Raw genomic sequence first — 22,125 nt, forward strand, 5'->3', positions numbered from 1 at the left:
GGATATTCCTCACAGGTCCAGAAAAAATTTTGATAAAGCAGCGCGCGCCGTCTCGAGCAGCGTGTGAAACAAAGGAATTCAGCCGAGAGGGCGGGACCACATCTCACTCAAGGCCTGCCCACAGGGAAATGACGTCACTGACACGCGTGAAAAAACTCACGCATGCGCACGAGGGTTCAAGCATGATTGGTGTAATCGCATGTCATTCAAATCCATATAGTTAAAAAAAAATAAAAGGGTCGGTTTATTATCTAAGAGACCTCGTATGTATAAAATGGACAAAATCCATTATATGTATGTAACGGATTAGTTAGTCAGGAGGTGCGTACGAGCTACGGGAATCCCCACCAGGTTTACATATTTCCTTGATAAAACGCCTGATGTTGAATAGTTAATTTAATGGCTAGGTCAAAACTAAATCTGAAAAAAACAAATTCCTGCCTTAAATAAGGCAGTGACTGGGGCGGTACACCTGTCAAACGGTAATGCCGGTGCTTTAAGGCAAACCCAGGGAGGACAGAAAGCTCCGGTGGAATGGAAGGGCTAAAGCTCACTTGATCTTGATTTTCAGTATGAATACAGACTGTGTAAGTGGGGCCTCACGATCTTTCTGACTTTTTGAGGTTTAAGTAGGAGGTATAAGAAAAGTTACCACAGGGATAACTGGCTTGTTGAGGCCAAGCGTTCACAGCAACATCACATTTTGATCCTTCGGTGTCAACTCTTCCTATCATCATGAAGCAGAATTCACCCAAGCGTTGGATTGTTCACCCACTAATAGAGTCAACGCGAGCGTGAGTCGATGGGTAGTGTGAAGCCCCATGGTGCAATGAAAGTGAGAGGCATGCAGTCATAATACCACAGATGGTAGCTTCGCACCATTGACTCCTCAGCCAAGCACATACACCAAATCGTGAAGAAATTCATGATTTGCAAGATGTGCATTCACGTTACGAAAGATATTTCTTCATTATTCATGCTTTGCAATTCAGGGTTTGTGGATAATTTGTGATTTGCAGCTGATTCACATTTTGAGTATTAACAAGCTTCACAGGAGGAAGGTCAGACCTGACCTTCAGTGGTCAGGAAAATACTCTATCTCTGCAAGCTCATTTTACTGTGGAAAGAAAAAGTAAAATAAATAAACCAACAGAAGAACTGAAACAGCTGACAGATCTGCTGAAGTCCTATCCCCAAGAAAGTGAAGAGCGAGCGAGTGTCTGGTTTTTTCCCATCTTTTCAGACCAATTATAGCCTCAGGGACTGGCACTTTTTTTAAAGAGCTTCAGCGTGTATAAAGTATGAAAAACAACAGGTATCTAATAACTGATCAGAAAACCTTCACAGTGACTCCAAAGTGGTGTCCACATAGAAGTTTAAAATCATGAAAGGTGTTTGAGCTCATATCCAAGCTGCTTCAGTTTAAAATGTCATCATGTTGTTGTACCTTCTGAGGGGACAAAGGAGAATTCCCTCTTCCAGCTGACAGATGAGGACATGTGATCACCCCCGTGTCTCTCTGTGCACAATAAATCAGAGAGCCAGGATGGGGCGGGTAACGTCTGTGAGCAGATCCTGTGGACAGATGGTCTGTGGGTCCATACACATCTGATCCTCAATGGCTTTAAGAACCTTACAAGGTCACAAAAGCTGTGTTTCAAAGCCCTCCTCTTCTTTGCTGTTGCCTCTGCCAAATATAATTTAACTTGTAGGCCAAGAGTTAGCGGGATTCTGATTCAGGAGTGAATTCAGAAAATTCCTCTCAAACTTAAATAAATAAACAAATAAATAAATGTTTTCTCTTGTAACTGGGGTCTTGAAGATCAGTAAGAAGGTCCCAGGTTTACGTCCTACATGGTCCTTTCTGTCTGGAGGTTTCATATTTGTGCGGGTTTGGTGGTGAACTGGTTACTCTAAATAGGTGTAAATGGGTTTGAGTGTCTATATGTGCCCCTCAAATAGACCCTTTTGCACAATGTCTGATGGGATAGGCTTCAGCCCCCCCAACCATGACACTTATTTGGAATAAGCAGGATTAGAAAATAGAAGAGTGAAGATGGACACTCAGGAGAGCACACACCTCAATCACAACACAACAGGCTCTTCCTCTTATTGCCTGTAATGCCTGACCCACGAGATGTATTAGATCTCGAGATGAATAATTAATCGTCTCGTCTGCGGCAAGATGGCGCCGTTGTATCTGGCCTGCCGTCGGCACTTGCTTCTTTTAGTGTCGTTTTTATTGTTTTTACACTTTGTTGCATGGAATGTGTCACCGCTCCTGGTGTATGATCGCCAGACTCTTATCAGCGTTCGGGCTTCGCTGGAGAATTTTGCAGTTCCTGGCTCGGGCGGACGGCCAGGGACGCGGCTGCCCCCGCCGCCTGTCTTAGCTTCCGTACCAGACTTTCTACGCCGGCCACTTGGCGTGTTGCCTCGGCGTCTGCGTCGCAGAGCACGTGGGAAGAGAGGAGGAGTCCGTGTTCGGCTCAGAGTGTGCCTGGCTGTGCCCGACAATTCTTCACACCATATGACGGCTACGACGCGCCGCATTCCCTGACTTTTCGCTATCGGTGGCTCCGGCCGGTTGTCCGGGTTGCCGGGTCTCCACTTCCGCGTTGCCGTCCTGTGAGGAGCTGCAGTCGTGGCTGCGTGCAGGAGAACCTGCGCCTGCTCGGTCGTGTCTCCCAGCAGACTGACGTGCGCTCGGTCCGTGTGGCGCTCATCAACACAAGGTCACTCACAAGTAAGACTTTCATTTTGAATGACTTTTTCTCCAGTCGTGATCTGGACTTTCTCCTGTTAACGGAGACCTGGTTGAAACCAGGTGAAAATTGCGCCTTTTCTGAGCTCCTCCCCCCGCCTGCTCGTTTTTCAGCTCCCCACGAGCATCAGGTCGAGGCGGTGGTGTGGCCACGGTTTTTAAAGACAGTTTTAAATGCCGATTTTTATCTTCTGTCTACTCCACTTTTGAACTTCAGTTGTTTGTGATGGAGTTCGACTGTCCTGTGCTCTGTGCTGTTGTTTATCGTCCACCAAAATTTAATAAGGATTTTATTCAGGAGTTTTCTGAGTTTCTGGCAGATTTTATCCCAAAATATGACAAATGTTTGGTCTGTGGTGATTTTAATATTCATATCTGTTGTCCTTCTAATCAGCTGGCTGATGATTTTAAAAGCCTCCTGAATTGTTGTGGATGGACCAACACATAATCTTGGACACACCTTGGACCTGGTTATTTCTTTTGGGCTCTCAGTTTCACTTAAGGACATATCAGACGCTGCTATTTCAGATCACTTTCCTGTTATTTTTGAATTTATTGCTCCTCCATCTGCTAGTAAGCCACTTGTTCCTGTCTCTCGCCACCGTTTGGTCACCTCCTCGACAGCGGGGGACTTTGCTGCTGCCTTCATGGACTCTCAGTTTTATGCCATGAATGGACTGGTTTCTCCATTAGTCCCAGATAACATCCTCTCTTCTTTCCACTCTACATGCACAGTAATTTTGGACTCTGTTGCACCGATGCGCTGCAAATCCAGGAAATCAAAATCCGACCCCTGGTTAAATGCCACGACCCGTGCCCTCAGGCAACGCTGCAGACGGGCGGAGAGAAAATGGAAAAAGGACAAACTACAAGTGTCTCTGGGTTTTCTGAGGGACAGTCTAACTGACTATCAGAAGGCTGTGAAGGAGGCAAAAGCACAATATCTGTCTCATATTATTTCTAGCAGTTGTCGTCGTCCCAGTGTGTTATTTCAGACTATAAACTCAGTTGTAAATCCACACACCTCTGTTTTGTTGGATGCTACAACCACAACCTATGAGGAGTTTCTTCAGTTTTTTATTGATAAGGTTTCATCAGTCAGACAGAACGCTGATCAGAGCTGCAATGTTGAGTTGTCTGCTCCTCGTGCACATTCTGCTGTGCTCGAACAGTTTGAGCCCATTTCTTTTGCATCTCTCGCTGATGTTGTAAAACACATAAAATCTACAAGTTGTCCTTTTGATGTTGTTCCAGCTAAGGTGCTGAAGGAGGTTTTTAATACTGTTGGGGCAGGTCTCCTAACTTTTATCAATGCTCGTCTTAGATCAGGGTCTGTTCCAGCTGCTTTTAAACATGCTGTGGTTCGACCTCTTCTTAAAAAACCTCACCTGGACTCATCAGTTTTATCCAATTTTAGACCTGTGTCTCATCTGCCATTTCTATCTAAGGGTTTAGAAAAGGTTGTCTTTTTACAGTTACAATCATTTTTAGAAGACAATCTCATCCTTGAAAAATTCCAGTCTGGGTTTAGATCGCGACACAGCACTGAGTCAGCACTTTTAAAAGTTCATAATGATATTACTCTGTCGGTGGATGCAGGGAATCCTGCTGTGCTGGTTCTGTTGGACCTCACAGCAGCCTTTGATACTGTGGATCACACAGTACTTGTTTCCCAGTTGGAACATTTTATTGGCATTCATGGTACTGCACTTAAGTGGTTTAGATCATATTTGGCTGAAAGGAGCTTTTCTGTCATGATTGGGGACCTTTCCTCATCAACTGCTCCTCTGTGCTGTGGAGTGCCGCAGGGATCTGTCCTTGGGCCGATTCTATTTTCTTCGTACATTCTGCCATTGGGGTCAGTTATAACCCAGCACAACCTGTCCTTTCATTGTTATGCAGATGACCTGTAAATCTATCTGCCTGTGAGGACTAATGGGAGTGATGCTTTGTCATCATTATTTAATTGTATTCGTGATGTAAAGCAGTGGCTGTCCCAAAACTTCCTTTACCTGAATGATGGTAAAACTGAGATCATGGTGTTTGAGCGCACTGGCATACCAAATGTGGTAACACCAGATTTTGGTGCTTTGGCTAACTATGTAAAACCAGCTGTCAAGAATTTGGGAGTGATATTTGACAGCTGTTTGAGGTTCAATCAACAGATAAATTCTGTTGTCAAAGCTAGTTTTTTCCAACTTCGCCTTTTGGCTAAAATAAAGCACTTTCTCAGTAGACGTGATCTTGAGACGGCCATTCATGCTTTCATCAGCTCCAGACTTGATTATTGTAATGCACTTTATTCGGGCATTAATCAGTCGTCTCTTGCACGTCTCCAGTTGGTGCAGAATGCTGCTGCTCGTCTTTTGACAAACACTTTTAGACGTGAGCATATTACGCCCGTCCTGTACTCACTCCACTGGCTTCCAGTTCGTTTTAGAATTGATTTTAAAATTTTAATGTTTGTTTTTAAAGCTATTTATGGCCTTGCACCTCCCTACTTGTCTGAAATTTTAACTTTGCGCACCTACAGTAGGACATTAAGGGCATCTGGCCAGCTTTACTTAGATGTTCCAAGGTCAAGATATAAACGCTGGGGTGACCATGCTTTCGCGGTAGCTGGCCCGAGACTGTGGAATGAGCTACCTCTTGAGTTACGTACTATTCCTGACCTAGCACTTTTTAAATCTAAGTTAAAGACTTATTTATTTAAACTGGCTTTTAACACTTAATGGGGAGGTGACATGTTCTGTTATTTTTATGTTCTTTTTTTATGTGTTTTAAAATTTTCTTTTATATGTGTTTTATTTTTGTAAATTTGTGTTTTTAATGTTAAGCACTTTGGACACCAGTTGGTGCTGTAAAGCGCTTTATAAATAAATGTTGATTGATTGATTGATTGATTGATTGATTGATTGATGTATTTATCAAACATGTACAGCATCATAGGGTTGAGGTGCAAGCATTGTATAATGGGAAATGGTTGAACAAATGCTGGTAAAAGTGAGTGGGGGGGCATGCCAGTGCAGGGGCGGTTCCCAGCAACGTTTGTTCTCGTGACAGGTTATTTTTTTGACACAAAGCTTAAGGGTATTAATGCTGAATTAGATCAGCAGTGTTGGACTGATGTCCAGCTTTATTAGTCACAGTATTTACAAATCATCTTTGAGCTCTTAAACTCATTTCCTGCCATTCTTCCTCCGCAAGCTTCGTATTTAGGAGTTTTCAGCCTCTTCGGGAGGCTTTCTCTGCTTTATTACATTGTTTGCTCAATCGTGACAATCCTTCTTTGGCAACAAAGACAGTTTCTTGGTCATTTCCTGGATGGGACGGTGGACTTGGAGATGACTGAACAGGCCCAGTCTTGACGTGCACTGTTCCTTACCGATATTGCATGTGGCTGTTGCATGAAGCTTTTTCAAGATCTTGCTCTCCTTCTTTCTCCTCTGCATTGTTCATCTGCATTTTTTCAAAGACTTCCACTTGCATGTGATCATTGCTGGCCAGCTGGCTCAGTCTCTTGCTTGTTCTACCCAGGTCTTCCAGATGAGAGAGAGCAGTTTTTGAGGTTGTGCTTCAGGAGGTTCTTTCTTTTGCCCTCATCTGGGCCATTTTCCTTTGGTCAGCTGGGAGTAGATCTGCTTGGGAAGTTGGCTGCTATCCATTCTAACAATGTAACCCACCCACTAAAGCAGGTTCTTGATGATGACACACTGTGCTTTGAAGCTTGGCTTCAGCCAGGATGCCAATGTTTGTACTGTAGTCTTCCCACCTGATGCTGAGGATACTCCTCAGGCAGCATTGGGGAAATTGCTTGGGGGTGTTCAGGTTGCAGTGGGAGGAAAGCAAGGTCTCAGATCCATACAGCAGGGTTGGCATGATGATGGCTTTGTTGACAAGAATTTTTGTCTTGTGTCAAAGGTCTCTGTTGTTGAAAACATGGGTGCAAAGCGAGGCAACAGCTGTTCCTGAACACTTGAGTTGGTGTTAAATGTTGACATCGATGATGGCGTTTGAGGACACATGACTGCCCAGGTATGGAAAGTTGGTAACGTTCTTCAGGACCTGCCCATGCAGCTTCACAGCAGAAAGTTTTGGATTGACCATGTTGGATTGACGCTGATAGAGGATTTATGTCTTCTTCACGCCTGATAAAACAGTGAACACTTCAGTTTTTTGCCATTTACCACAACTGTGGCATACATGTCATTGTGGAGAAGCCTCAGGATTTTCTACAGACGTGGGCGTGACATGTCAACCCCCTCTGTCAAGTCAGTGAAGGCAAGGTACAGTGGCTGGTGTTACTCTCTATGCTTTTCTTGGAATTGGCCAACAGTAAAGATCATGTCTTTTGTTCCTCTTTATGGTTGGTGGCCAATCTGGGTTTCAGGAAGGATGTTTTCTGCTCGTCTTCTCAGATGGTTGTTGTCAATCCATGCAAGAACCTTTCTTACGGTAGACAGTAAGGACATTCCGTGATGGTTTCCACAGGCTGACTTCTCTCCTTTCAACTTGTAGATGATGACATTGGTATTTCCTCTTGAGTCTAGATTTTGATGATGAGTTGGTGCAGTTGGAGAAAGGGACCTCCTTAAAGACCTCAATGGGAATGTTGTCTTCCCTGACTGCTTTGTTGTTTTCGGGCCCTTAAGGATGGTGAGAGGATGAGAGAGTTGGGGTTCGGTTGAGTTCTTCAGCAATTTCTTTTCTTGGTAAATAGCTGAGTACTTTCTCCTTTTCAACAGCCGAGTTGGTGTTCAAAAGGTCTTCAAGATGGTCTTCAGCAGGCTCAGGCTATCCTTGCTTCAAAAAAATGCCGTAGATTGCTTTGGTGGCATTGAAAAAGCCTCTGCTGTCATTTTTGTTGATAAGAACGTGCGTTTCTGCAGCCTTGTTGATCGACCACTGATTTTTCAGTTTGCAAGTGTCACTTTATAGAGTTTCTTTGCTTTGCTGGAGTGGATACTTTTTCTCTTGTGAGGTCTGATGTTTCTGGTGGTTAAAGAAAGTGTTTCCCTTCTGGTCGATGAATCGTTGGAGGACCTGGTCATTCGATTCAAACCAGACGTGGTGCTTCCTTTTCTGGTGTCCAAGTGTTTCTTGACAAGCAGTTGTTATGGCTGTCTTGAGCTCCTCCCAGTGTTTATGAGCTGGAGCAGAGTACTTTGTGGTGAGTTCTTTCATCAGGCACCCTTGAAGCTTTGCTGTTGTTTCTCGGTCTTCCATTTTGAAAATATTGAGCCTTTTGACAGTTTGCACAGTCCAGGTCTCCTCTAGGGTTGGATGTTTAGCTGCATCCTGGAATAGATCAGATGATGATCTGTCCAACAGTCATCTGCACAAGTCACTGCCTTGGTTGACAGGACATTTTTCTGTTCGTACTTTTGGATAATATGTAGTCGAGCAGGTACCAATTCTTCAATGACTGTGTTCCTAGAAGACTTTGAACTTTTCCTTTTGCCTGAAGATGGTGTTGTGGTGATGTGTTCATATTCAGTGCTCTTTGTGAGAACTGGGGTGCTGTTGATGTTTCACTTGCTCACTCCGTTCCTCCCAGTGGTCCTTTCCGACCAAGACATTGAAGCTGCTGAGGAAGAGTATCTTGTGGCATACTGGGATCGCCGATAGAATGGTGTCCAACCTAGTGTGGAAGGTTTCCTTCTCTTCATGGTCGGCGTCAAGTGTGCATAAGCTTTGACAGTGGCATGGCATTCACTCACAAGTTGGAGATGGAGTGTCATCAGTCATTCATTGACACCCACTGGGAGTTCAGTCAGGAGAGTTCTTTACAGCAAAACAGATGCTGTGGCTTTGTAGTTTCTCCTCAGGAAGCCCTTTCCAGAAGAAAGTGTAGCCCCCTTGCCTCTCCCGTAACCGGCCTTCTCCTGATTAGGTTGGATTAGATAGAACTTTATTGATCCCTTGGAAAGACTCCCTCAGAGAAATTAAGGTTCCAGCAGCATTGTATAGCAGCACACAGGGTAAGAAGCATACAGAGTATCAAAAGTGAAAGTAAAAAGAAAAACAGTTTGTAACTAGGACTGCAAGCAGTCATATACGGGCCCTCGTTCCGCGCAACCGCCTACCCAGGCCAGTGGGTGCCCTTGTGACCACGTGGGCATGTGCATGCAGGGGCAACCACTTGTCACACAGTTAAAATTTTAAACAAATCACACAATGCATCAAGGAGTTATGACATGTTGATTGTTCATCCACTAGGGGGCGCTCAGTGTACAAACAGAGAGGCTGGGTGTGTTCATGGGCCAACCGTCATCATACATGTGAAGTTTCAAGTCAATCAGGCAAAGCATGAAGGAGTTATCATGACTTGATGTTCCATGGCAAAGGGTCAAAATGGCGGCACCATAGCGGACACACCCTTCAACATAGAGAAAAGCTTTCGATAACTTTTGGTCAGTATCATCTTTGGATGTTGTCAAAGAAATTTGAAGTGCATTGGACAAAATCCCTAGGAGGAGTTCGTTCAAATACATGTGGAAATCATTGCAAAATGAGAAGAAAATTCAAAATGGCCGACTTCCTGTTTGGAGTAGACCCATGGTGCAAGAGACTTTTTTGTACGTCTATGCAAGTCACACATGTGTACCAATTTTCATCTCCCTACTCCAAAAAAAACCCCTATGGGGAGGGGTTTTTGAAAGTTTCAAGGGGGCGCTATTGAGGCATTTTGCCCCGCCCATGGGCAACGCCCCTATGAATTGTAAGAGGTTGTCGTGCTCGACCTGTGTATCAATTTTCATGATGATGTGACAAAATTAAAGCCGTCAAAATGAAGAACGTAATTTCATGGCGAATGGGCAATATTCGGCACGCCGCCACACGGACGCCGTTACTCGTAACTTCACGGCGTTCATTGCCTACGTTCACCAATTTGTTGTGCATGTTTTAGAAGTGGAATGAAGTTGATTGGGTTAAGTATGTGACATCAGGACCTCTTAAAGTAAAAATAGGACATTTCCCGCCACCACCAGGGGGCGCTATGGCGCAGGTGGGAACTTAAGATATGTAGACGTTCAGGGCGGAGCCCTCATCATGTCCAGCAAGTTTGAAGTATCTACGATGAAGTATGTGGGCATGACAGCCGTTCGAAGTGAAATGGCATGCTCCGAAAAGCTCGCCAAAGTTTGACGACCCCTAGCAGCCACGCCTTTTGACTTAATTAGAATCTTTTGATAACTTTTGGTCACCATTGTGTTGTGATGATTTTGACCAAATTTGAAGATGATCGGATGAAATCCCTAGGACGAGTTCGTTCAAATGTAAGTAGTGGAAATGGCCAAAATGGCAAAAATTTGCTCAAAATCGAAACTTAAAATCAAAATGGCTGACTTCCTGTTGATATTTCACCATGACAGTAAGAGACTTTTTCGTGCATCCTGGCATGGTAAATATCTGTACCGAATTTCGTGAGGCTACGATGAAAAAAGCCCAATGCGGATGGGTTTTTGAAAATTTGTAGGGGGCGCTATTTCGCGATTTTTCTGCGACCATGTGCGACGCCCCCAAAATATCGAATTTCGGATCCGGCCGGACGACTTTGGAAAGTTTGGTGAGTTTTTGAGCATGGGAAGAGGCCAAAATTTCGATTTCAAGAGTGAGAATAATAATAATAATAATAATAATTAATAAACAGCGCAATTACAATAGGGTCCTCGTAGGACGTTGCTTACTCGGGCCCTAAATATAAATATAAATACACAATATACACTCAACAAAAATATGAACGCAACACTTTTGGTTTTGCTCCTATTTTGTATGAGATGAACTCAAAGATCTAAAACTTTTTCCACATACACAATATCACCATTTCCCTCAAATATTGTTCACAAACCAGTCTAAATCTGTGATAGTGAGCACTTCTCCTTTGCTGAGATAATCCATCCCACCTCACAGGTGTGCCATATCAAGATGCTGATTAGACACCATGATTAGTGCACAGGTGTGTCTTAGACTGCCCACAATAAAAGGCCACTCTGAAAGGTGCAGTTTTATCACACAGCACAATGCCGCAGATGTTGCAAGATTTGAGGGAGCGTGCAATTGGCATGCTGACAGCAGGAATGTCAACCAGAGCTGTTGCTCGTGTATTGAATGTTCATTTCTCTACCATAAGCCGTCTCCAAAGGCGTTTCAGAGAATTTGGCAGTACATCCAACCAGCCTCACAACCGCAGACCACGTGTAACCACACCAGCCCAGGACCTCCACATCCAGCATGTTCACCTCCAAGATCGTCTGAGACCAGCCACTCGGACAGCTGCTGAAACAATCGGTTTGCATAACCAAAGAATTTCTGCACAAACTGTCAGAAACCGTCTCAGGGAAGCTCATCTGCATCCTTGCCGTCCTCATCGGGGTCTCGACCTGACTCCAGTTCGTCGTCGTAACCGACTTGAGTGGGCAAATGCTCACATTCGCTGGCGTTTGGCACGTTGGAGAGGTGTTCTCTTCACGGATGAATCCCGGTTCACACTGTTCAGGGCAGATGGCAGACAGCGTGTGTGGTGTTGTGTGGGTGAGCGGTTTTCTGATGTCAATGTTGTGGATCGAGTGGCCCATGGTGGTGGTGGGGTTATGGTATGGGCAGGCGTCTGTTATGGACGAAGAACACAGGTGCATTTTATTGATGGCATTTTGAATGCACAGAGATACCGTGACGAGATCCTGAGGCCCATTGTTGTGCCATCCATCCAAGAACATCACCTCATGTTGCAGAAGGATAATGCACGGCCCCATGTTGCAAGGATCTGTACACAATTCTTGGAAGCTGAAAATGTCCCAGTTCTTGCATGGCCGGCATGTTTGGGATGCTCTGGACCGGCGTATACGACAGCGTGTACCAGTTCCTGCCAATATCCAACAACTTCACACAGCCATTGAAGAGGAGTGGACCAACATTCCTCAGGCAACAATTGACAACCTGATCAACTCTATGCGAAGGAGATGTGTTGCACTGCATGAGGCAAATGGTGGTCACACCAGATACTGACTGGTATCCCCCCCAATAAAACAAAACTGCACCTTTCAGAGTGGCCTTTTATTGTGGGCAGTCTAAGGCACACCTGTGCACTAATCATGGTGTCTAATCAGCATCTTGATATGGCACACCTGTGAGGTGGGATGGATTATCTCAGCAAAGGAGAAGTGCTCACTATCACAGATTTAGACTGGTTTGTGAACAATATTTGAGGGAAATGGTGATATTGTGTATGTGGAAAAAGTTTTAGATCTTTGAGTTCATCTCATACAAAATGGGAGCAAAACCAAAAGTGTTGCGTTTATATTTTTGTTGAGTGTAACTACCAGACATACTGCTCAATGCTGTCTTACTGGCTGCTACTGTTCCTCTCCTTCCCGTCCTCTGTCTTCACGTTACTCCTCCTCCCCCTGAGTGAGGGGTTGTACAGTCTGATGGTCTGAGGGACAAAGGAGTTTTTCAGTCTGTTGGTCCTGCACTTGGGAAGGAGCAGTCTGTGGCTGAAGAGGCTGCTCTGGTTGCTGATGACGGTGTGCAGAGGGTGACTGGCATCATCCATCATGTCCAGCAGTTTGTCCAGTGTTCTGTTCTCTGCCACCGTCACCAGAGAATCCAGCTTCATGCCAACCACAGAGCTAACCCGTCTGATCAGTTTGTCCAGCCTGGATGTGTCCTTCTTGGTTGTCCTGCCCCCCCCCCCCAACACCACAGTGTAAAAGAGGACACTGGCTACTACAGACTGGTAGAACATCCACAGGAGTTTCCTACAGATGTTAAATGACCGCAGCCTCCTCAAAAAGTCCAGCCTGCTCTGTCCCTTCCTGTACAGGTGGTTGGTGTGGGTTGTCCAGTTTGCTGTCCAGCCACAGCGCGGGGCACTTACAGGAATCCACAGCCTTCACCTCAGCTCCCTTGTTCCGAACTGGTCGTGGACTTGGTCGTGTTGCATGTAGCAAATTTCATCACTTGTACTTCTGTTTTCCTGCAGCCGACCTGGTGACCCTGTGGATGTGATAATCCAGACAGGTTAAGGTGAAACAGACTATGTTTAGGGCACCTTTTCAAGCCCCTTCCCTGTTCAGGGTGAGTACAGCGGATCCTAAATCGGGCTGCTCAGTCACTCCTGCTTCTTGCAAGAAATCCTGGGTTTAGTCTGCTGAACCTTCTATCAAACTTGACATTGGATTGCCTCAAACTTCTTTTTAACACTGTATTTGCGACTCTGTCATGAAGCTGTGGCCAGTGAAGCAGCAGGAATTTTTCATATTCAGTTTCTCCAGTTGCAGCCAGTAAGCTTCAGGTCTGACCTCAGATTTGTCAGACAGGTATGAGAATTCCTGGTGGATCCATGGATATCTGGGTTTGTCCTGCTTCAGTTATATTATTATGATTGATCTGTTATTTAGATTTGAGCCAATCAGTGTAACTGTGACGATGCGCTGTGGTCAGCTCTGCATCCCTTACTTCAAGCCCTGAACATTTTTCTGTTTGTGTGTGAATTTAATGAATGATAAAGGTCAGTGCATACTTTATATCACTGTTTACGTGAGCAGGTTACTCAGTAGCCCTGCTTCAGGCGTATCCCGCCTCTAAGCTAGCTGCATCCTTTTTGCTTCCAGGAACCTTAGTCACATCATGACTTCCACAGAGGGAAAATTGATCACTGTGCCTTAACAGTCAGGGTTTCTGTCTCAGCTCATCCTTTGAGACTTAAAGCCTGAAGTGTCTCGATGACGTCAGTGGTGCTTCACCTCACTGCTAATGTCCAGATGATGTTCATGGACCTAAATACACCTGTAACTGTGAGCTTCCTTTTCTTCCAGGGGAAGTGTTTGACTACCTCGTGGCTCATGGCAGAATGAAGGAGAAGGAGGCCAGAGCCAAGTTCAGACAGGTTAGTTCATCACACGTCGCTGAACTCATTTTGCGCGTTTGTCCAAATCCAAGCAGAATTCATCCACGACAAAAAATACAAACACTACAAACTCATGTTAGTGTTCCTGTTTACTTAATTCACATTTTATTTTTACTCAAGGCCAAAATATGGCCATCGGGTATTGCGAAGGCCTTGCGTCTGTCTGTATCTGTCCAGCTGTCTGTCTGTCTGTGCTCAGCATAAGTCCAGTCCTATTACTGCCAGAGTCTTCAAATTCACAGGGACCACGGGACACAGACCTTGGACAAGTTAAAAAATGGCTAACCTTGACTTTAAGAGGTCAGAAGGTCACATTGCTTCCTATTTTATGCTCATATGGCTGATAGCATGACTCATGCAACTCTGTTTTTTTCTGGGAGTTGGGGGGAGGTCGGGATTCTGTGAAGGACACCATGACAGCCAATCAGAGTAGAGAGGCACCGTGATGTCACTAGCTGGTCTCGCTTGCTGCTAATCCAACATGGCGGAATCCGCTCCAAAACCGCTGTGTTTCTGTGTAAATCTAACATGTTTCTCATCAGTGACGTGCAGTGAGGTTGATGGCTGGTGAGGCACTCTGACTTCATCACAATCAGATTTAAATACATACGAAGCTCACAGAGCAGCTTCTTCACCGTTTGATTGGCAGCAGTTAACGGGTTATGTTTAAAATCTCATATCAGCATTCTTTACACATACAAACTGTAGCACACAAAAAGCACATTAAAAAATAAAAACGTTATTATGGTCTTACCTTTACTTATAAATGAAGTCCACATGTGCCGCTCCTTCTGAACAAAAGCATCAATGACTTGCTTGTGGAAGTCTACCTTATTTTCCTTCAGTTTTAAAAGTTTCTCTGTCTCAGTGGAGATCACTGCCGGGGAAGAAAGTCGTCCTTCATCAGTCCTGTTCTGACTCTGTTTTCTGTCTTTTCTGGCTTTAAATGTGAGTGATCAACCACTCGTCTGTGATAACACTTCTTTGTAAATTCTTCAGGTCACAATATCCCAGCTGAGTTCAGACATTGTCACAAGTTGAGAAAATAAGGCAGGAAAAGCAGAAAAGGCAGTTTCTTGCTGGACATCCACACAGCCAGACTTCAGTGTGTCCCACTGCGTTTGAAAATAGAGCGGCTCTTCTGTTGTCTGAAACAAACCTTTCAGCTCTGGCCTTTGGTCGTCCTTTAATTATTACCTCCTGCTTCGATTGAAAGTCCAGTTTAGACAGTTGTTTCAGTTTGGATATGTAATCCTCCGTTCTTAAAGTAAAGTCCAGGCGAGAGGAAAAAAATATAAAATATAAAATAAACCGTTCATTATAAAAAATAATGAACGGTTGCTCTTGTAGCTTGCTGTCACTTATTCTGCAGCTGAAGAGTTGCTGAAAGAAGAATCCCTAGGATCACTAGTGCCCCCTGACATGAGGTAGGAGAACTGCGTGCCTCACCTGGTGTGTTTTTGCAGCTGTGTTGTGATCGCTCAGTACACAAAACATGTTACACAAACACAGTTGTTGACAAAAAAAATTGTACATTATGTACATCAGCTAAACTATGGAATTTAAGTTCATATAACCAAAGTGTTTGACCATTTTAATGGCGACGTACAGAGAGACAGTGAGACAGTCTGACTGCACAGCATGCCAGCAATTAGCTCAGTGATTGCACAATCCAAGGTGAGGCACGGCTGGCTGCTGCCTCACCGCATGTCTCTTCTCAGTATTTGAATGGCAAATGTCAAAATTCAGTGATTTTGAATAAAAAAAAATCTAAAATTGGTGAGGTTAAAAGGAAAACTTGATTGTACAAATCACTGGATAAATATAACCATTTAATTTATTTTTTCATTTTACATTTTTTTCTTTCCATGATGACAGGTGAGGCATAGCCTCACCTGACTGCACGTCACTGTCTCATATACTGTGTAAAAACTAGTGAGAAATCAACACTTCTAAAACTGAAAGCACTGTTTTTGTAACCTGGTAACAACTTGGTTAGACTCTTTCTCTCCGATTGTTCTGTCTGAGTTATTCTCATTAGTTACTTTATCCAAACCATCAACATGTTTATTAGACCCCATTCCTACCAGGCTGCTCAAGGAAGCCCTACCATTATTTAATGCTTTGATCTTAAATATGATCAATCTATCTTTGTTAGTTGGCTATGTACCACAGGCTTTTAAGGTGGCAGTAATTAAACCATTACTTAAAAAGCCATCACTTGACCCAGCTATCTTAGCTAATTATAGGCCAATCTCCAACCTTCCTTTTCTCTCAAAAATTCTTGAAAGGGTAGTTGTAAAACAGCTAACTGATCATCTGCAGAGGAATGGTCTATTTGAAGAGTTTCAGTCAGGTTTTAGAATTCATCATAGTACAGAAACAGCATTAGTGAAGGTTACAAATGATCTTCTTATGGCCTCGGACAGTGGACTCATCTCTGTGCTTGTTCTGTTAGACCTCAGTGCTGCTTTTGATACTGTTGACCATAAAATTTTATTACAGAGATTAGAGCATGCCATAGGTATTAAAGGCACTGCGCTGCGGTGGTTTGAATCATATTTGTCTAATAGATTACAATTTGTTCATGTAAATGGGGAATCTTCTTCACAGACTAAAGTTAATTATGGAGTTCCACAAGGTTCTGTGCTAGGACCAATTTTATTCACTTTATACATGCTTCCCTTGGGCAGTATTATTAGACGGTATTGCTTAAATTTTCATTGTTACGCAGATGATACCCAGCTTTATCTATCCATGAAGCCAGAGGACACACACCAATTAGCTAAACTGCAGGATTGTCTTACAGACATAAAGACATGGATGACCTCTAATTTCCTGCTTTTAAACTCAGATAAAACTGAAGTTATTGTACTTGGCCCCACAAATCTTAGAAACATGGTGTCTAACCAGATCCTTACTCTGGATGGCATTACCCTGACCTCTAGTAATACTGTGAGAAATCTTGGAGTCATTTTTGATCAGGATATGTCATTCAAAGCGCATATTAAACAAATATGTAGGACTGCTTTTTTGCATTTACGCAATATCTCTAAAATCAGAAAGGTCTTGTCTCAGAGTGATGCTGAAAAACTAATTCATGCATTTATTTCCTCTAGGCTGGACTATTGTAATTCATTATTATCAGGTTGTCCTAAAAGTTCCCTAAAAAGCCTTCAGTTAATTCAAAATGCTGCAGCTAGAGTACTGACGGGGACTAGAAGGAGAGAGCATATCTCACCCATATTGGCCTCTCTTCATTGGCTTCCTGTTAATTCTAGAATAGAATTTAAAATTCTTCTTCTTACTTATAAGGTTTTGAATAATCAGGTCCCATCTTATCTTAGGGACCTCGTAGTACCATATCACCCCAATAGAGCGCTTCGCTCTCAGACTGCAGGCTTACTTGTAGTTCCTAGGGTTTGTAAGAGTAGAATGGGAGGCAGAGCCTTCAGCTTTCAGGCTCCTCTCCTGTGGAACCAGCTCCCAATTCAGATCAGGGAGACAGACACCCTCTCTACTTTTAAGATTAGGCTTAAAACTTTCCTTTTTGCTAAAGCTTATAGTTAGGGCTGGATCAGGTGACCCTGAACCATCCCTTAGTTATGCTGCTATAGACGTAGACTGCTGGGGGGTTCCCATGATGCACTGTTTCTTTCTCTTTTTGCTCTGTATGCACCACTCTGCATTTAATCATTAGTGATCGATCTCTGCTCCCCTCCACAGCATGTCTTTTTCCTGGTTCTCTCCCTCAGCCCCAACCAGTCCCAGCAGAAGACTGCCCCTCCCTGAGCCTGGTTCTGCTGGAGGTTTCTTCCTGTTAAAAGGGAGTTTTTCCTTCCCACTGTAGCCAAGTGCTTGCTCACAGGGGGTCGTTTTGACCGTTGGGGTTTTACATAATTATTGTATGGCCTTGCCTTACAATATAAAGCGCCTTGGGGCAACTGTTTGTTGTGATTTGGCGCTATATAAAAAAATTGATTGATTGATTGATTGGTAACACCTAAGGAGTGAATTACAAAACATCTTGCAGATGTCAACATGCAGAGGGAGAATAAATGTGCCTTAAGTCTGAACTTGAAAACAAACAAAACAGGTGCTTGATACGAGAAGGCTCTGTGGACCGCAGACTTTTTATTCACTCTAAGGACACAAAGTAGTCCTGCGCCCTGAGAATGCAGAGTCCAGGCCAGTACGTAGGATCTAATTAGGTCAGCTAAGTAGGAAGGTGCTAGTCCATGAATAATTTTAGAACCTTAAACCTTAAAGTCTGATCTCACAGGGACAAAAAGCCAGTGAAGAGATGCCAAAATGGGTGTAATGTGGTCAAACTTTCTGCTTCTTGTCAAAAGTCTGGTAGAATCACTTTGAGCAGATGGAGTCAGTTAATCAGTGAAATTACCTGGTGGAGTGGGTGGTTGCAAAGAAAATCTGCATTTAATAGCAGATCCTGAGGTTAATGACAGATCAATAATTTCCAGTACAGTTGGCCGAAGAGTGGTCCACAGGTCCTTAAACAGTTTTGTTGGTATCAGGTCACATAAGCAAGTTGTGCCTTTAGCAGACGCTACAAGTTTTGTCAGCGCACCCAGTGAGATGCTATCAAATTCGGTAAATGTAGGTAATGTATCATCGATGGCACCCTCCTTGATAATGGTGTAGTGGCTGAACTAAAGCATGCTGGGATACATTTAACCTCATGTCATCTATTTTCTTCTCAAAGTAATCTGAAAAACCTTGGGCTGTAAAAGGAGAGCGACTTAATAAAGATCTTTGAATTATACTTGTTTTTGTTGGTCAGATCAGAGTAATAGGCCTGCTGTCTAGCCAGCAGTGCATGGTTATAGTCTAGAATTGCATCACGCCACGTGAGGTGAAATACTTCTAGTTTTGAACTACGCCATTTTTGTTCTAGAACTCGAGCCTTATGCTTGAGGCCACATTAGTCATCATTGAACCAAGGTGACTGTGTTTTGGGGGGGCCGTGGTTTTAATATAGGTGGAGTGTGGTTGTGAGTGCTGAAGACTGAATGGTCATTTTCCACAAGTGATGCTAAGATATCAGCCAGTCTGGCTCCAAGTTCAATTGTAGTTGTTGAGCTGATGTGCCGCCACAATGATAAATAAGGTTGTTGTTCCAGTAAACACAGCATGGAGACTGTAAACTTAATAAGTGAGTGATCAGAGACCACTGACACAAGAGGCATGATGTCGATATTTGTGACAGAGATACCACGAATGAGAACCAAATGGCCAAATTACTGAAACAGACGGCAGTGCCAGTAAATAACAATAATAATAAAATTGTTGCAGTCCTGGTGATCACCCTTCCTAGACTGGGACACTGTGTCTTTTCTTCCAGTCCATAGGGAAGCACTTGACTGCTTTAAACAAAAAATTGTGCTTGTCTGATTTCTCAGTTGTAATAGAGGTCCCTTGTCCTAAAATCTGTTCTATGCATTTTGGATAATCAAACGTGTGTTAGATTTTACAGTGTATTGATGTTCAAAATAACTCCTCAGAATGATGCATGTGAATGTAATTTCCACAACAACACTAATGCTATGAAGAAGAAGAACCTCCAAAACGGCATCTGAACAAAAGCTTTACGAGTGCTGACATCACATGTGAGTGTTCATTAGCATGTTTTTCTGTCTTCCTCAGATTGTTTCAGCGGTGCTCTACTGTCATCAGAAGTATATTGTCCACAGAGACTTGAAGGTAATTATGCAGTTGTAAGAAAAATGTAAAAAAAAAAATCCAGAAAATGTCTTGCTGTGAAAGTCATTGCCAACACTGATGGTCTCCAGAATGTATCTCAGGTCTTCAACTATCAACACTCAAATATTATACTCCCAACAGAGTGTTCATGTCTAAATATTAGAGCTTTGTGACATCATGAGGGGAAAATAATAAAGAGTGAGATAAAGGAAAACCTGTCTGAAAAAAGTAGTTAACAGGAAAAACTTTATGGAGGACTCTCAACGGTGTTTGAACTGAAACCGTCTCTTCAGTCTGATACTGCTGTCACAAGCTTTTTATTGTGAAATGGTCAGGAAAGTGGCTGTTGAAAATTTCCTTTGTTTGATTCCTGTTCAGTCTCTTGCTCTGCACTCAGTTTTATAAAAATGGATTGAGTGGGTCCGTTGCTCAGAACAAACATTTGTCCATGTGTCTCTTTTCTACTTGCGGCTTGTTGCCACCTGCAGGCGGAGAACTTGTTACTCGACGCAGACTCCAACATTAAGATAGCGGACTTTGGCTTCAGTAATGAGTTCACTGCTGGCAGTAAGTTGGACACGTTCTGCGGCTCCCCGCCTTACGCTGCACCCGAGCTGTTCCAGGGGAAGAAGTACGACGGACCAGAGGTGGACATCTGGAGCCTGGGTGTCATCCTCTACACGTTGGTCAGCGGGTCTCTGCCGTTTGATGGACAGAACCTAAAGGTGGGTGTGTCTTTGTCGGGCTCCAGTGGCTGAGTGATGGGATATTGTGTCGTACTGTGTGTGTGTGTGTGTGTGTGTGTGTGTGGTGAGACAGACACGCTGACAGGTGACGTGCGTGTTGTCCTGACTTTGTGTGCGTCTTCAGGAGCTGCGGGAGCGTGTTTTGAGGGGGAAGTATCGCGTGCCCTTTTACATGTCCACAGACTGTGAGGGAATCCTGCGCCGCTTCCTTGTCCTCAACCCAACCAAACGCTGCTCCCTGGAGGTGAGAAAGAAAACTTCACACAGCAAATTTACAGTGGGGTAAAAAAGTATTTAGTCAGTCCCTGATTGTGCAAGTTCTCCTACTTAGAAAGATGAGAGAAGTCTGTAATTTTCATCATACGTTCACTTCAACTGGGAGAGAAAAAATGAGAAAAATAATTCCAGGAACTCACATTGTAGGATTTTTGAAGAATTTATTTGTAAATTATGGTGGAAAATAAGTATTTGGTCAAAAACAAAAGTTCAACTCAATGCTTTATAACATAATCTTTATTGGCAATGACAGAGGTCAAACATTTCCTGTAAGTCTTCACCAGGTTTGCAAACACTGTAGCTGGTATTTTGGTCCATTCCTCCATGCAGATGTCCTCTAGAGCAGTGATGTTTTGGGGCTGTCGCTGGGCAACACAGACTTTCAACTCCCTCAACAGATTTTCTATGGGGTTGAGGTCTGGAAACTGGCTCGGCCACTCCAGGACCTTGAAATGCTTTTTACAGAGCCACTCTTTCGTTGCCCGAGCGGTGTGTTTGGGATCATTGTCATGCTGGAAGACCCAGCCACGTTGCATCTTCAATGCTCTCACTGATGGAAGGAGGTTTTGGCTTCAAATCTCATGATACATGGCCCCGTTCATTCTTCCCTTAACATGGATCAGTCGTCCTGTCCCCTTTGCAGAAAAACAGCCCCAAAGCATGATGTTTCCACCCCCATGCTTCACAGTAGGTATGGTGTTCTTGGGATGCAACTCAGCATTCGTCTTCCTCCAAACATGACAAGTTGAGTTTTTACTAAAAAGTTCTATTTTGGTTTCATCTGACCACATGAGATTCTCCCAGTCCTCTTCTGGATCATCCTCTCTGTCAAACTTCAGACGGGCCTGGACACGTACTGGTTTAAGCAGGGGGACACGCCTGGCACTACAGGAGTTGAGTCCCTCTCTGCGTAGTGTGTAGCCTTTGTTACTTTGGTCCCAGCTCTCCAGGTAATTCATCAGGTCCCTCCGTGTAGTTCTGGTATTTTTGTTCACCGTTCTTATGATCATTTTGACCCCACAGGATGACATCTTGCGTGGAGCCCCAGATCAAGGGAGATTATCAATGGTTTTGTATGTCTTCCATTTTCTTACAGTTACTCACGCAGTTGATTTATTCACACCAGCCTGCTTGACTATTGTAGATTCACTCTTCCCAGCCTGGTGCACGTCTACAATATTCTTCCTGTGCCCTTCGACAGCTCTTTGGTCTTGGCCATGGTTGAGTTTGGAGTCTGACTGTTTGAGGCTGTGGATAGGTGTCTTTTATATAGATAAGTTCAAACATGTGCCATTAGTACAGGTAACAGGTGGAGGACACAGGTGCAGTTCCTTGACTGTCCACTTGAGGCAGGTTCCTGTTAAAGAACATGTTAATATGTCCAACTTTAGAGGAGAAATAAACAGGTTTTATGCCTGGTACAGAAATGGTTTTGTACCAGCTGTCTCCCTCAGCCCCAACCAGTCCCAGCAGAAGACTGCCCCTCCCTGAGCCTGGTTCTGCTGGAGGTTTCTTCCTGTTAAAAGGGAGTTTTTCCTTCCCACTGTAGCCAAGTGCTTGCTCACAGGGGGTCGTTTTGACCGTTGGGGTTTTACATAATTATTGTATGGCCTTGCCTTACAATATAAAGCGCCTTGGGGCAACTGTTTGTTGTGATTTGGCGCTATATAAAAAAATTGTTTGATTGATTGATTGATTGATGGGTG

General features: G+C 43.8%; 1 protein-coding gene across 6 annotated transcripts in view; it reads left to right on the plus strand.

Annotated features, from left to right (window-relative positions):
* mark4 (microtubule affinity regulating kinase 4) overlaps positions 1 to 22,125 on the plus strand; it is a 162,900-nt gene that overhangs the window by 90,068 nt on the left and 50,707 nt on the right. For all 6 annotated transcript variants that reach the window (XR_004560205.1, XR_004560206.1, XR_004560207.1 and 3 more), the window contains exons 6-9: positions 13,585 to 13,655; positions 19,341 to 19,397; positions 19,886 to 20,122; positions 20,268 to 20,387. Coding sequence is in view for 3 of the 6 variants with exons in the window: in XM_034168664.1 (XP_034024555.1) it covers positions 13,585 to 13,655; positions 19,341 to 19,397; positions 19,886 to 20,122; positions 20,268 to 20,387 (485 nt within the window). In the remaining 3 variants the exon portion in view is untranslated. The remainder of the gene's footprint in view (positions 1 to 13,584; positions 13,656 to 19,340; positions 19,398 to 19,885; positions 20,123 to 20,267; positions 20,388 to 22,125) is intronic.

Source organism: Thalassophryne amazonica, chromosome 4 (genome assembly GCF_902500255.1).
Source record: "Thalassophryne amazonica chromosome 4, fThaAma1.1, whole genome shotgun sequence".
Classification (NCBI taxonomy): domain Eukaryota; kingdom Metazoa; phylum Chordata; class Actinopteri; order Batrachoidiformes; family Batrachoididae; genus Thalassophryne; species Thalassophryne amazonica.